The sequence below is a fragment of the Tetrao urogallus genome (genome assembly GCF_951394365.1).
Source record: "Tetrao urogallus genome assembly, chromosome: 6".
NCBI lineage: Eukaryota > Metazoa > Chordata > Aves > Galliformes > Phasianidae > Tetrao > Tetrao urogallus.
Window position 1 is genome coordinate 58114206 of NC_136819.1, and position 14863 is coordinate 58129068.

The 14863-nt window shown below is 51.0% G+C and overlaps 1 protein-coding gene across 1 annotated transcript in view; it reads right to left on the reverse strand.

Moving 5' to 3' along the window:
- Positions 1–14863, reverse strand: part of NIN (ninein) — a gene marked incomplete at its 3' end in the record, with an annotated part of 45859 nt that overhangs the window by 17032 nt on the left and 13964 nt on the right. Inside the window, exons 4-16 of the mRNA XM_079537517.1 lie at positions 13987–14026; positions 12791–12981; positions 11906–12052; positions 10942–11109; positions 9596–9732; positions 9168–9308; positions 8441–8615; positions 7471–7581; positions 6353–6442; positions 4955–5108; positions 4402–4523; positions 2981–3495; positions 320–2338 (exon numbers count right to left, since the gene is read on the reverse strand). Coding sequence (XP_079393643.1) covers positions 320–2338; positions 2981–3495; positions 4402–4523; positions 4955–5108; positions 6353–6442; positions 7471–7581; positions 8441–8615; positions 9168–9308; positions 9596–9732; positions 10942–11109; positions 11906–12052; positions 12791–12981; positions 13987–14026 — 4010 coding nt within the window. The remainder of the gene's footprint in view (positions 1–319; positions 2339–2980; positions 3496–4401; positions 4524–4954; positions 5109–6352; positions 6443–7470; positions 7582–8440; positions 8616–9167; positions 9309–9595; positions 9733–10941; positions 11110–11905; positions 12053–12790; positions 12982–13986; positions 14027–14863) is intronic.

The window sequence follows — 14863 nt, forward strand, 5'->3', positions numbered from 1 at the left end:
GCTGTACACACTGCAAAGGAAACTGCATCCAAGGGCAAATCACTTGTGTTATGTCATGCTAAGTCACGTTCAGAGGAGCAAGCCACACGTTTATCCCAGCCATGGTTATCCACATTCAGACACCTACCAGCAGTCAGATTCCGAGGCACTGCTTTCTAAGGGCTAAGCTACAGAGGTTAAGGTGGCGGCCGCAGGGCGGTCAGTAGGGCTAAGGATGGTCAGCAGGACACACTAGGTTAGTTTCTACGTGGAGCAAGCAGCAAGCTGGAGCGTTGTGGGGCTGCCACGCTTCCCACAAAGCTCTGTAAGCATACATTACCTCAAAAGATCAACTTTTTGCTGCAGCTCGGTGCACGTGCTTTGTAAGCCACGCGTCACTGCGTTCCTCTCCTCCTCCTGGAGATGCATGGCATTGGGGTTAACCAGAGTGGGGACCTCCTCCAGCACCTCACTGTGCTCCTGCAGACCTCTCTTTTCTGTTGATGCTTCCTTCATCGTGCTGCCACACTGGGCATGCTCATCTTGCAGAGCCTTAAGCACTGCCGCCCGTTCTTCTGGCTTTCCAAGCTGGCATCGCAGCCTTAACTTCTCCCTGGACACATCTATTTCTCCTCCAACACTTTGGGTTTGGCCATCTTTCAGTTCTCTAACTGTTTTGGGGAGCTGCGTGTTTTCCTCCCAGAGCTTCATACTTTCCAGGTCGCTTTCTTCTAGCTTGCAATGAAAGCTTCTCAGTTCACGCAGGTTGTCTTCCAGGACTCTGTTTTTTTCAACTAACTTCATCACTTCAGATTTCAGGCCCTCATTTTCTGCCTGAATTTCTTCTTGCAGTGACAGCAGCTTGGCTTGTGCCATCAATCTTTCTTGCAACTCTTCAACCCTCTCCCAGAGTTGAGGTATTGCACTTTCCAGGTCACCATTCATCAATCCAGGAGCACGTTCCAGTTCTTTGACGTGCTCGAGTTCAGTCTGCAGCTTTGAAGCATCAGGATGAAAGCTTTTACTCTTGGGAGCTGCTCTGTTACTTAGCAGACAGACATTCTGCTGTTTAATACCATTCTGGAGTATTTTTAGCCTGGGTACTCCCTCAAGATCTCTGTTTCTTTGCAGCAGAGGCACCTGAGAACCCACCTCTAGATCCTTGTCCAAGTCAAGGTTGCCATCACTCTCCAGTGCCATTTTACCCCCTGGCACGTGGCACATCCACACCTCAGGAGCACCACTGTCCGCTCTGCTTCCATCACACGGCTCCTCCAAACCACAACCCATCCCTTCTTCCAGGTCTGTAGCATCAGCCTCCAGGAGCTGACAGCCATCCAGATCCGTTCCCTTGCCTTCATCTCTACAGTCACAGGGCAGCCCTCCAAAAAGAGGATTCACTTCGTCTAGCAGCTGCAATGTTTGGTCAGAGCAATTAGGCCAGGCACGCCCCATGGATCTGCACTCAGCATCTTGCAGCCTGTGCTGCAGCCTGACAATCTCAGCAGCCATCCTGACATTCTCCTTCACAGCTTGCTCATGCACTTTCTGCAGGTTTATGAGAACATCTGCATCATCTCCCAGCGGCTCCGTAGCAGAGAAAGAAGCTATTTTGCTCTTTGCTTTGGTGTACTCGTTTTCCAGGACCCGATAGTGATTCTGTAGTGCAGAAAAACTAAGGTTCTCCCACTGCAACTTCTGCACTTTTTCTTGGAGGTTTGAGATTTCCAAATTCATCTCTGCCTTTTCTGCTTCTGCTTTCACACAAATGTCTTTGTTTAAACTTTCCAAGGCGAGAAGCTTGGAATTCAGTTCTTCCTTCTCCCGCTTATACTCACTATGGAGTCTCTCCAGCTTTTGCCTGACCAGCTTCCCACTTTCCTCCACCGTGTTGATACGCTCCTCTTTGTCCTTCAGCTCTTTCTCGTGGTCATTTTGAAGCTGTAGCATCTCACTGCTCAGCTTTCTCTCCTGCTCCTCAGCAGCATCCCTCAGCTCCTGCAGCTCTTTCTGGAGCTGCTCCTTCTCGCACACCAATGTATTCACCTCCTCCTTAAACTGCTTCTCCAGGAGCTCCTTCTCTCGGCTCAGGGCAACAGACGCAGCCTTCTCATTTGCCAGGCTTTCCTTCAGCTGCTCGTGGGCTTCAGCGACCTCCTGGGCAATCTCATCCCTTTCAAACTCCCACTGAGCCTTCTCCTCTCTCTGCAGTTCCACAAACTCACGCAGCTCTCGCTGGTAGCGGCCCTCCAGACTTTGGATGGTTTCTTCATACTTATTCACAAGTGTTTGGGTGTCAGCAGAGAACTGGCTCTCAGCATGAGATGCTCTTCTGTTATAGTCACTTTCCATTTTCTGCCTAAACGTGGTTAACATAACACATTACTAAACCCTGGGCTATCTCAGGAAGAGATCAATTTTCAAAGCTACTTCAACTGAATACTTTCTCCTACTGAGTTTTAGTGGCACTACTGTTTGCTGGGTGTTTCTGAGAGCAAAAAGTTAAACGAGGCCATTTATTGAAACTTGAATAATTCATTGATAATTCAATGATAATTGCCATGGATGTGTTCTCCTATACCTGGCATTGGATTTGTGGGGGCAAATATCCTTGTCCTCATCTCTCCCTGTCAGCCCAGGATGCTCTCATTACTTCTGACGCTCACTCCTGACTAGATGCATGTACCAACCACCTGTTTGCTTCTTCAGAAAAGGACAACTCGAAATCAAAGGACTGTAAAGCACAGGGATGCCAAATGGAGCTCAAATTAACCACGCCTGGTTACGCTTTAGCAGCACTGCTGCCTCTGGGTGAGCTAAGAGCCAACAGAAATATCTGCTGGAAAAGGGTCAGAAGACACAGCTCTGTGTATGAGCCCATCTGGTTCTGGAATAAAGCACTGTACAGTTACAGCACCTGAAATGAGCTCTGTGCCAGCATCGCTAAGGTCACAGTGCCAAGCAGCACAGAGCACAGCTATAGAGCCACGGGGACACTCACCTCTCCTCCTCCAACTCCTGCCTGTGCTTCCTCAGCAGCTCCTCCTTCTCCAGGGCATGTGCTTCTGCCATCCTCTCCAGCTGCTGATGGAAGCCGTGCTCCAGCTCTCCCTTCTCATCCTGCAGTGCCTGCAGCAGTGCTCTCATTTTCTCCTCTGCCCAGACGCCGTTCTGGATCAGCTCCTCCCGTTCTCGACTGAACTTCTCATTGGCCTGCTCCAGCCTGGCTCTAACATCGTCCTCGTGCTCCTGCCTCAGCAGCTCCTGCAGATTGGCTTTCTCCTCACTGAAGCTGACCTGCAGCTTGTTTTTCTCAGCATTATGTTCACAGCCAAGCTTTTCTTGCTGCTCCCTGAGTGCTGCAGCCTCTCCTTGCAGCTCCGCAACTTGGCTTCTGAGCCCAGCTATCTGCTTCTCCATCACACGCATCTCCTCACCGTACTTCTTCCTCATGTCCTCCTGCTCCTTCTCACAATGGGTTTTTGTCTCACCCAGCTGCTTCTCATAGTGACTCACCTGCAGGAGGAACACAGACTGTTTCTCCAGAACATGCAACAGAAATGAACAGGAAACATCTCTAGAATGTTTTCACATATTCTATAGAGCATTTTGACATTTAGGTTGGATGTCAGGGGGAAGTTCTTTGCTATGAGAGTGGTGAGGTGCTGGAACGGCTGCCCAGAGAGGCTGTGATGCCCCGTCCATCCCTGGAGGTGTTGAAGGCCAGGTTGGATGGGGCCCTGGGCAGCCTGGGCTGCTGTGAAATGGGGAGGTTGGTGGCCCTGCATGGCACAGGGGGGTTGGAGCTTCGTGATCCTTGAGGTCCCTTCCAACCCGGGCCGTTCTGTGATTCTGACTCACTCTTTACATTGGTTTCCCCTGCTAAGAGCTCAGCATCATGTCTCACTGTGAAACTCGTATCTTTACGTTAAATGAGTTTTGTCACAGAAGAGAGAACCTGCTCATTTTAAAGTCCTCAGTCAGGTTTGTAGCTGCCATGGAAGCATTTCACCAACACATTCTTCAAAACCCTCCCCAGATTAAGAGGTGAGGGGTTTCCCTTCATTAAGGTTTTAGAAGTGACAAGAAAAATAATGATGTCAGGGTAATATTGCTTTAGTTCCCTTTCCCCACAAGCACCACTTGTTTCCCTTTGCAAACCAGGGCAGACAGTTGCCACGCTGTCAGAATACAATTTCATTACCCCCATCTTATACCATACATGAAATGAGTGCATTATACGGATGCAGCATAGTTACCAGCTCTTAACTGGAGCTGAAGACCAGTGTATCAAATGCAACAGAAGCCCAACAGGACCAATGACATCTGCTCTTGCTGCAGAACAAGCTTAGACCGCTCCAAGACCACACTTCTACAAAAAAGCTGCAAAATTTGGTGAAGTTCTAAACAAGAATAGCTTACAGTGTCTTCCAGCTCCTGCTTGAGGTGATGCAAATCCCTGTGATGTTGCTCCTTCATTTGCTCAATGGCCATTTCAGCCTCTATGCTCATATTTAATGGATTGCAGTCTTCTGACCCAAGTCCTTTAAAGAGAATAATTACATGCATCACCTTGAAACACCAAGAGCTACGTTTTCAATAGATGTATTCATACACCCAGAGGGTGGTGAGGCACTGGCACAGGTTGCCCAAGGAGGCTGTGGATGCCCCATCCCTGCAGGCATTCAAGGCCAGGCTGGATGTGGCTCTGGGCAGCCTGGGCGGCTGGTTGGCGACCTGCACACAGCAGGGGCTTGGAGCTGGATGAGCACTGTGCTCCTGTGCAACCCAGGCCATTCTAGGATCTGAGCTTTGAACATGGCACAGCAGTCATGGGCACTTAATGCTGCACATTAAAATGGGAGTGCTGCTAAGAATTTCACTGGGAAGGTTTGGGGCAGCCTTTACATAACCCCATCTGAGACATTCTAAATATCTACACTGCAGGACTTCCCATAGAGGAAACATGCCTTACCCTGGTCAGGTTCAACGCCGCTGTTGCCATAGCTTTTGATATCAATATCAAACTCCTCTGACAGTGAGTTTTTCAGGGACGGCCTGAACACCTTGCCCTGAGTGCGGTACTCCTCCAGCTCTGAGTGCAGCTCATCGATCTGGTCCTGCAGCTCCTGCAGGGGAGAAGCAAAGGAAAGCTTTGGTAAAAGCAGCCGAACAGCTGGGCGTCTGCACACCAGCATAACACAGACACAAGACATTCAGGAGAGAATTGCTGCAGATAAGGACTCAGTCTTGCCAGTTAACAACCAGGATGAGAAGTGATGGCCTCAAGTTGTGCCAGGAGAGGATCAGGTTGGATATTAGGAAACATTTCCTCTCCAAAAGAGCAGTGCTGCCATAGCATAGCTGCCCAGGAGTGGTCACTGCCCATGAGGGATGTGGGCAGCGGGCATGGTGGGGTGGGCTGGGGTTGGGGACTTGGATGTCTTCAACCTGAATGACTCCACAGGTCCCTTCTTTTGGAGAAGGTACTGTTTTTCCAAGTGCCAGCCCGTGTGCAAGTAGCAGATATGTTTCTTATCAAGATGACAGAGCCTCCTTCAGATTGATACATGCATGTATTGTGCTTCTGAACTCCACCACTCTGTAGGACTTGCACTTTTTATTCCTTCTTCCTCCTACAGTTTTAAACATCACCTTCGGAACGCTTCCAAACACACTTGAGAAATACTTCCTAACTACCATTCTACTTGGAAAAAAAAATATATCAAAGCAGAAGTAAAAGATCAAATTAGGAAAGAGATCTCCTCATTAGTGCCTTTCCCATCTGGTACTTCTGCCCACTTGCCAGCAGAACCTCCCAAGTGTTTGTGCCAAAGGCAGCGTGCTGAGCTCAGTGAACAGCCCTTATTGAAGATATGAATGGCTGAACATGTAAACATGCAGCTCTGGAGACTTGGAGGGTTCAGAAAGGGAACCCTAAAGACTGACAGTGTCTGCCAGCACTCAAAAGAGCCAGCTGCACGTTCAAGCCAATTCTTATCAAGAAATATCAATCAGTTCAGCAAATATTTCTAGAAAATATTTGCTTTTTAACCCCAACTTAACAGAGCTGCTATGCTGTTCCAATCACAGTCCTGAGCCAAGCTGGTTCTACAGTGAACAGGGATAATGCAGAACAGATGAGCCAATTGCTTGCAATCAGTGCAACCCTCAGTAAACAGATACAGAAATAGATACTCGCAGACCCACCTTCAGGAAGCATTCAGCTGCACAAGATGTGGGGAGGAGAAAGCAAGCTTTAAATGCATGTAGTTCTGTTTTCTTAAGCCAGAGCTGTTCCAGAAACAGACAGCACTCGGAAATATCCCATCCCTGCCCAGTGCTGGGTTCCCAACCCCAGGGCTCCACTCACCCTGCACTGCAGCTCGTACTCATTCTTCATTTGGGCCAACCTCTCCTCCTGCAGGAAGAACTCCGCACTGCTGGGATCCAGGTCCCCAAACTGAAACGGCACCAGCACCACCCAGTTAGCCTTCCACACAGCCCTGCTCACAGCCTGCTGCCTCTCTCTGCCTTATTTATTATTTTACCACTGGAATACCACCACATTCAGCTGTTATCTTGATTTTCAGATGAAGTTTTAGCAGATGGGCAAAGCAACACCAAGCACCTTGTAATGTGTGCCTGCAGCATGGAAGGGCAGCTGTGTTCTGGGCTGCATGAAAAAGGGGTGGCCAGCAGGGACAAGGAGGTGATCGTCCACCTCTACTCAGCTCTTGGAGCCCCCATCTGCAGCGCTGCGTCCAGGCCTGGGGCCCCCAGCACAGGAAGGACGTGGAGCTCTGGGAGCGGGTCCAGAAGAGGCACTGAGATGAGCAGAGGGCTGGAGCAGCTCTGCTGTGAGGAAAGGTTGAGGGAACTGGGCTTGTTCAGCTTGGAGAAGAAAAGGCTGAGGGGAGACCTCATGGTGGCCTTCAGTGCTTGAAGGGAGCGGATAAACAGGAGGGGAACGGCTGTGTGTGAGGGTGGGTGGTGATGGGACAAGGGAAATGGTTTTAAAGTGAGACAGGGGAGGTTTGGGTTGGATATGAGGAGGAAGTTTTGGAGCCAGAGGGTGGTGAGGCACTGGCACAGGTTGCCCAAGGAGGCTGTGGATGCCCCATCCCTGCAGGCATTCAAGGCCAGGCTGGATGTGGCTCTGGGCAGCCTGGGCTGCTGGTTGGTGACCTGCACACAGCAGGGGTTGGAGCTGGATGAGCACTGTGCTCCTTTGCAACCCAGGCCATTCTAGGATTCTGTGATATGAGCTGCCCTAGAAAGGATCTGCAGATTGGATATATCCAAAATTACAAAGGAGATAAATAAAGCAAACACCAAAACACCCCTCAGACCGATGGAATGATTGCTTTGCCATGTGCCTCTCCACTGTCGATTTTAACCAAACCACAGGCAAGCTGGAGGATCTGTGATTTCCTTCACTGGAAATGAGTTGGGCAACTGGGAGCACATGCTGGTAAGAGGAGGCTTTACCTTCTCAGCCAGGACATTTTCCAAGTTCCTCTGCAGTTTGCTTGCCAGGCTTTCATACTCGGCCAGCTTTTCTCCAGTTTCCAAGAGCTCGCTTTCCAGACGGCTGTTTTCCTGCACCAAACATAACCCAGCAGCCTCAGCAGTTGCAGAAAGAAAGCAATAGCAAGCAATGGCTCATTAGAGAGTCAAGTTAGAGCCTGACATTGTTATGAGTTTCAGCCAGCAATGGGAATTGTGCATTGGTTTTCCACCCTTCAAACACACACAATCCCTCTCGCCACAAAAAAGCAGCTGCTGGTGGTCCCAACACACCCCAACTCCTCTCTCTTTCAAACTGCTGCTTCAGGAGTGTTTTACAGCTCCCTCGATGCTCACAGGGCAGCCAGCCTGCTTAGAAGCTGCTCTCAACACAGCGTGTTGACTGTCAGTGCCTGTGATGCCCCTAAGGTAACACCATTATCTTTCACCTGTGATGAGCTTACAAACAATCCAAAGCATTACATTATGATTCAGCAGCTGTCAGCTTCAGAGAAAAGTTGGCTGTGATTTAAGTGTTTCCTAAAAAATAATATGGCTGAAGGATGTGAGTGTGTAGGGTCACAGGTGAAAGACTGCACTGGAAGGCAGAAAAGAGCTTTCCAAAAGAAATAAGCAAGCAGGCTTGCTTTACCATTTGAAATGGAGCCCCATGAGCCCAAACAGGAACCAATCAAGGTGATCCAAAAAACGCCATCACAGACACAGAATGAAACACCCCGAGTTGGTGGCCCTACATGTGGCATCCTCGAGGTCCCTTCTAATTCTATGATTCTATGAGTTGGAAGGGACTCATAAGGGCCACTGAGTCCGATGCCCTTACCTTGCAGCTACAGTTACTTTCACTCAGCTCAACCTACTCTGGCAGAGACCCTATGATTAAGGAGCTAATTGCAGCACTGCTCCCCACTTCAGGGTCCATTCATTCTGTTACCTTCAGGGACAGCGTGAGGCGGTCACGGACGTAGTTCTCATCAGTTTTCAGCTTCTCTATCTCCTGCTCCAGCTCCAGCCGCTGTCTGTTAGCCTGCTGCAGGATTTGCTCGCGCTCTTTCCGCAGCTCATTCTTCAGAGCGCCGATTCGTTCCTTGTACTCCTCATCCAGCTTCCTATTAAGGGATCAAAGGTAAGAAAAGCTCAGGAAAAGCAGCAGGCAAATACTGCTGTGAGTTAAGCTGGGCGGTAATCAGCACTGCTCCTATCAGTGCCTGCACCAGGAGGGACTGCTGCCTGGAGAAGCATGGATTAACTGCACGGTTCAGAGACGTTTCAGATGTGCAGCCCACAGCCTGGCCAGGATTTTGGGATTCAGGCTGCTGTTTCTGCAGCCAGAGATGTTAATATTTGAAGTTTGACATCCACATGCACCTCATTATTGGGAAGGTGAGTGGTGTGCACAGACACCGGGGTGGGAAGCAGAGAGATGGAATGGGGCTGGCACCACCTGAGACCCATAGATGAGTCTGGCAGGTGGGGAAGGAACAGCACAGGACTGCTTCAACTTGGCCAGCCACAGGACAATCTCAGGCTGCATTTCAGCCAAACCTCAGGTGCTCACCCCTGCCCCAGGCTCCAGCCCCAAGCACTTACAGTGCTACCCTGCAGCAATGCTCAAGATAAGCAGGAGCTGCTCTCACCCATGGGGTGACCCAACACCATACCTGAGGTTGTACTCATTGCGGCGCTCTATTGCTGCATGGTGGTCATCAACTTCAGAAGCCATCAGAGATTTCAGTTTTTCAGCTTTTTCCAAATCCGAGCGCAGCTTCTCCTTCTCTCTGGCCACTTGGTCAACTCGTTCCCTAGGGCAAAGGAAATGGAAACACTTGGGCCTGCCCCATCTTGCAGCCATAGAGGAGATGTGGGGAGCTGAGAGGCACAAGTTATACAAGCTGGTGGGTAACACCTGCAGGTTTAAAGACCAGCTGCTGCATGGATGCATAGGTTGATGGATAGCCAAGGACAGTATTTCAAGATAGACAGCAGAAAACTCAACACTGCTTAGAGCTGCAGCTCATATGCACGGCATACAGATGGACAGGGGAACAAACCAAAGGGAAAAGCAGAACCAGCGATCCCAATGACTTACAGCAAGTGTCTGATCTCTGTCTTGAAGCTGGCCAGGGCCGCCTGGTGGATGCTGTTCTTGGTTATTAGAAGCTCATTTTCTAGTGCCAGTGTCAGCTCGCTCAGGTTCACCTTCCCATCCAAGCTGAAATCCAAAGCCTGTGAAACAATCCAGTGTTAGAACAGAATGTGCTTTCTTGTGCACTTGGACACAGACTGACAGAACGAACTGAACAGGCTCAGATGAGATCTGTGCTTGCTGTGAATGGCTTTGGGTACTACAGGAAACACCTCTGGCACCTTCCTACACTGAAGTGCTGCTGCCAACTGCGGTGATGGAAAACACCACGATGATGCTGCAAGACCAGCTGGAAATGAAGGTCCTGCTTGACTAAAGTATCAACTCTCTGGTGGGCCTAATTGCAGTGCCCTTTTAAAATATTTAAAGGCTGCAAAAAAGTGGTTGACAGTGTTCCCAGTAAAAGAATGAGGGTGTGCAACAGAGGCAGTACAGAAGAGGTCTTTCCTTGTGAGGTCTCTATCAGAAACCTCTATCACCTCTCACCTCTATCAGAAAGTTACTGTGATAAGTGCTTGGGATTTCCCTCAGCACAAAGCAGGACAGATGGAATACTCTGCACACACACTGCAAAACACAGCAAGCCAGGAAGAAAGCAACAGGCAGGAGGTAAGCTAAAGGCTTACCACACAAGTCTGGCTCACATAGCACTGTTAGAGAGCTGAGTTGCACGCATGCAAACTCCAGCTGGGTTTTATTTGCTAGAGAGCAATGACAGAGCTTTGGATAAAGTGTTTACGGCAGCCTGGATGTGCAAAATCCACACAGACTGGAAATGCTAAGAAAAAACTGTTGTTACCATTGCCAGCAACTCAGAGATGCTCTAGGAACGAGCACGCGTGAGTGTTTGATCCCATGCACAGCTGCTAGCAGGGTGGGCAGGGAAGGGATTGACTTCAGGCACCTGATTCACAATACACAGAGCAAATGGGTAATAAAGCACTAGCTTGTAATAAAGGACTCAGCAGGTTTCAAATGCTGCTCTTGGTTCCTGCATAAGCTTTAATCCAGGCCATGTGAGCACTAACAGGTTTGCAGGTGCCGTACTCAGCAATGTAAAGGCAGATTGCTTTCTACAAACACAGCTGACTTCTCTGAGCTAAGCTGGAAGCCTTATTACATCCATCATTAACTTTTGGCTCCCAGATACACACCATTTCAACAATGGACGTCACTGGGGATATCCCAGAACAGTTCTGCCCAGACTGACTTTTAGCAAGGAAAAGCCCAGCTACAACCCAATACCCCACAGAGAAGAGCCAGCAGGGCTGAGGCAGGCCTGCCATTACCTTCAGGATGTCCTGGCTGTTCTCCACGCCTTCCTGGTGCCAGCAGTCCAAGATGCCCTCCACACAGCCATAACCCATGCCATCATCCAGGCTGGAGAAGAGGCAGAACCCAACGGTGCTGGGCATGGCGGCGGGGCCCGCAGTGCGGCGGCCGCTCTCATCAAAGGACTGGAGGAAAAGGGGAGAGCTGTGGGGGGTACAGGCAGACCCGGCCCCCTGCACACCCATCCGGGAAGGGCTGACGTGGGTCACGTTGCTAGCGGGGATCTAGAGATTAAGGATTAATGCTGCTGTTCCTCCCTGCCACGCCAACGCCCAGCAGTGACCTGATGGGAACGCAGCACAACCCAGCGCAGTGGGCTTAAAGCGAGTTGGAGAGCAGCCCAAGATGGGAGGGAGCAGCTCTTGGAAAGGGGAGAGAACAGCAGGACAAGGGGAAATGGTTTGGAGTTGAGGGAGGTTGGATGTCAGGGGGAAGTTGTGTGCTGTGAGAGTGGTGAGGTGCTGGAACAGCTGCCCAGAGAGGCTGTGATGCCCCGTCCATCCCTGGAGGTGTTGAAGGCCAGGTTGGATGGGGCCCTGGGCAGCCTGGGCTGCTGTGAAATGGGGAGGTTGGTGGCCCTGCATTGTTGGGTGGTTGGAGCTTTGTGATCCTTGGGGTCCCTTCCAACCCAAGCCATTCTGTGATTCTGTCAAGTGGGATGTGCATAGCTGCAATCTGGAGCCAACCCCAGGCTGCCACACATCACATCTGACAAGATGCATCCCCAAGCCCCATTATTAGAATCATTACAGCTGGAAAAGACCACTAAGATCAAGGGAGCCATCCTACCACAAGCATAAGGCCATTCCTACACCATTCTGTCCCCACAGCTTTCCCCATAGCACTCCAGCTCCACAGTGCCCTGGGGCACTCCAATCTCCCCACAGCACAGTGAACCAGGGCTCCATGCCCATCCCTCACCTGCATGGAGAGGTGTCTCTTCAGCTGTCGGTACGGGGTAGATGCTGAGGGTGTCAGTGGCTTTGCATTCCTAAACAAGCTGTAGAAGAAATCCTCCACGCTCATAGTGCCATCCTGCTCCAGGTTATGGAGCACCTCTTCAAGCACCTGCAAGAGGCACGGGACAGAAATCAAGGCTGCTATTGCTGAAAACACTGCAGCAACATTTGTCACAGCAGACCAGCTCCTATGGTTTGAAGTGGAGGGAGGGCAGATGGAGGTTGGATGTGAGGGGGAAGTTGTGTGCTGTGAAAGTGGTGAGGTGCTGGAACAGCTGCCCAGAGAGGCTGTGATGCCCCGTCCATCCCTGGAGGTGTTCAAGGCCAGGTTGGATGGGGCCCTGGGCAGCCTGGGCTGCTGTGAAATGGGGAGGTTGGTGGCCCTGCATGGCACAGTTGGAGCTTCGTGACCTCTGAGGTCCCTTCCAACCCGGGCCATTCTGTGTGATTCTATTCCCTAGATCTCTACAAAAAAAGGAAGAGTAAAGCAAACAGACCACAGGAGTACATCAGCCCACTGCTGGGACAGCCATCTCACAGAGCTATGCGCTGCCCAGCAAAGCAATAGCAGCTCAGAACCAAGCTTTAGAAAGGAAAACATTTCAAATCATGGCATTTTAATATGTGAAAAAACATTTTTTTCCCCTCTCTTTAATAAAACTGAATCTTTAATAGACCCTGCCTGGAGAACAGAAACAGCCCGCAGTTGCTTTTGACTTTGCAAAGACATATCTAAGGATATTTGAACCAATGTTTTCTTCCTAGATAGAAAATTCCTTGGATTAAGGAGGTATGCTTGGAATCTGGGGTATACCTTATTGCTTAAGCAACCCCCAGCTCCACTCACCTCCCTGTCGATGTGTTGGAGCCCGAACTGCTCACAGATGGAGATGAGCTTCTTGCGGTTCAAGTGGCCATCCCTGGAGATGCCCAGGTGCTCACAGACCTCTTGCAGCTTCTCCTCCACCCATTCTGGTGTGGGCAGTGATGTGCCTTGGGAGGCATTCAGGTCGTCTGGGTTCCAGAAGCGCAGCTGCCCTGAAATGGAAGAAAATCATGCCAGTGTATGGGGATGATCCATTAATTGCAGTGACTGCCGACAGGACATTAATGGTGTTTGCACACCATGAGGAGCTTTGTAGACCCCAATGCATACTTGGCACATTGAGGTATCACTACCAGCAGCAGTGTGACTATCAGACTCTTCTAGAAGCAGACTTCATGTGGCATTTAACTTCCACCATAAGCAAGGAATCCACATGTCCAAGCACGGGGCAAGCTGGGACCTCCAGGATGGAGGTGGGCTGGCAGCCCTGCTGCCCAAACCCCTGATGGAGAAGTGGTTCCTCCTCTCTAAAGGACCACAGGATTTACAGAGAAGACCTTGAATAGAGCCCCTGGAGACAAACCAGCCAAAGCATGCCCAGCTACAAGGCCACCTCCTCATGCCTGCTGAGAAAGTGGGGCAAAACTTTGGTCCTGGTGGATGGGGCGAGGGTCAGCCAGCAGCTAGCGTGGGGGAGGTGTCAGAGCAATGAGGAATTGCATGGCTTAGCCATAAGAACATCCTCACGTGCCATGGGCTTTGCTAAGAAGAGCACAGCAGCTCACGCCAGCTCTCTGTTATGGGGTCCACCCCGAGCATCCCAACCCAAAGCACACCCTGGGATCACCCAGCTGTGCTAACAGGGAACCGAGGGCTGGCCCGTGGTGACATCTAGCGACCACCCTGCTCCACTACAGGGACAGGACGTGTCCCAGGGGCTGCTGTGGGGACAAGGAGGAACACCAGCAGCAGCAGGAGAAGGAGAGCGCAGAGATGCTGAGACATCAGGCAGCGCCCTCAAGGAGATGCACGTTCATCACCATTCCCAGTTTGGGGCTCGCTCCCATTTCAAGCAAGGAAAGACCCGTGTGTGCGCCCGAAATTGGGCCAGGAGCTCAGCACAGCCCAGCAGCACAGCGCTGAGACCACCCTCAGGCTCCTGTGATGGTTCTCCTTTCAGCTTTGAAGCAGAACCACATCCATCTGTTTGCCCTTACCTTCTGCCTCGTACTCCTCGCTATCCTGAGTCTTCCAGCGCTGGGGAGAAGACAAAAAGGGACCTTGAGCTGTTATGACTGCAAGACACGACATGTATGAAAGGCTCCATGATCAGCATCAAACAAGCTGCAGGCTGCCAGGCTTTCATCTCCCTGCTCCCAGCAGGCAGCCCTCAGCTGTTTGATGCTGCTGCTCCTGGCACACACCGTGCTGCTGGGGGACACACCACAGCCGTGTTAGGAGCTGCCAAAGCCCTGCAGACGGCCCAGGAGAGGTATGCTGGCAGATAGCAGCAGGGCCCAGCAGCTCGATGGGGAGGGAACGAGAGATTTGCTGGTTTTTGAACTCTCCACGTTGCCTTCTTAGCAATATTGATGGATGAGACAGCGGGGATGCAGCAAAGACTGTGCTGTGCATAGGAATCATCTGAATTTGCATCACCCATTCCTTGCAGCACCTGATTTCCTGCTGCACAGTGAGTCCTGCAGCCCACATGGATCCCACACACAGACAGCTGGCTTGGCAGAGCACAGGCAGAGCCCACCTAGAGCCTCGAACATCCCCTCCATGGACAGCCCTATGGCACACACTCTCAGGGTGGTTTCACATCACCTCGCACCAGCTGCAGAGCCCGAGCATCCCAGGCAACCACAGCAAGTAATTAAGCCTCAACGATCTCACATGAGCACCACAGGGACATCTGCTCCCAGAGCTCACACAGTGTGGAAGATGGGGATTTCACTGCTTTGTGCATCCCACCTTGCAAGCAGGGACGCATCTGCCTGCAGAGCATAGGGCCAACAGCATGAGCTTGGCCCAACCTGAGCATCCTGCCTCCTCTGCCTCCCTTGTACCAGCTGAGGGTCTTCGCTAGCA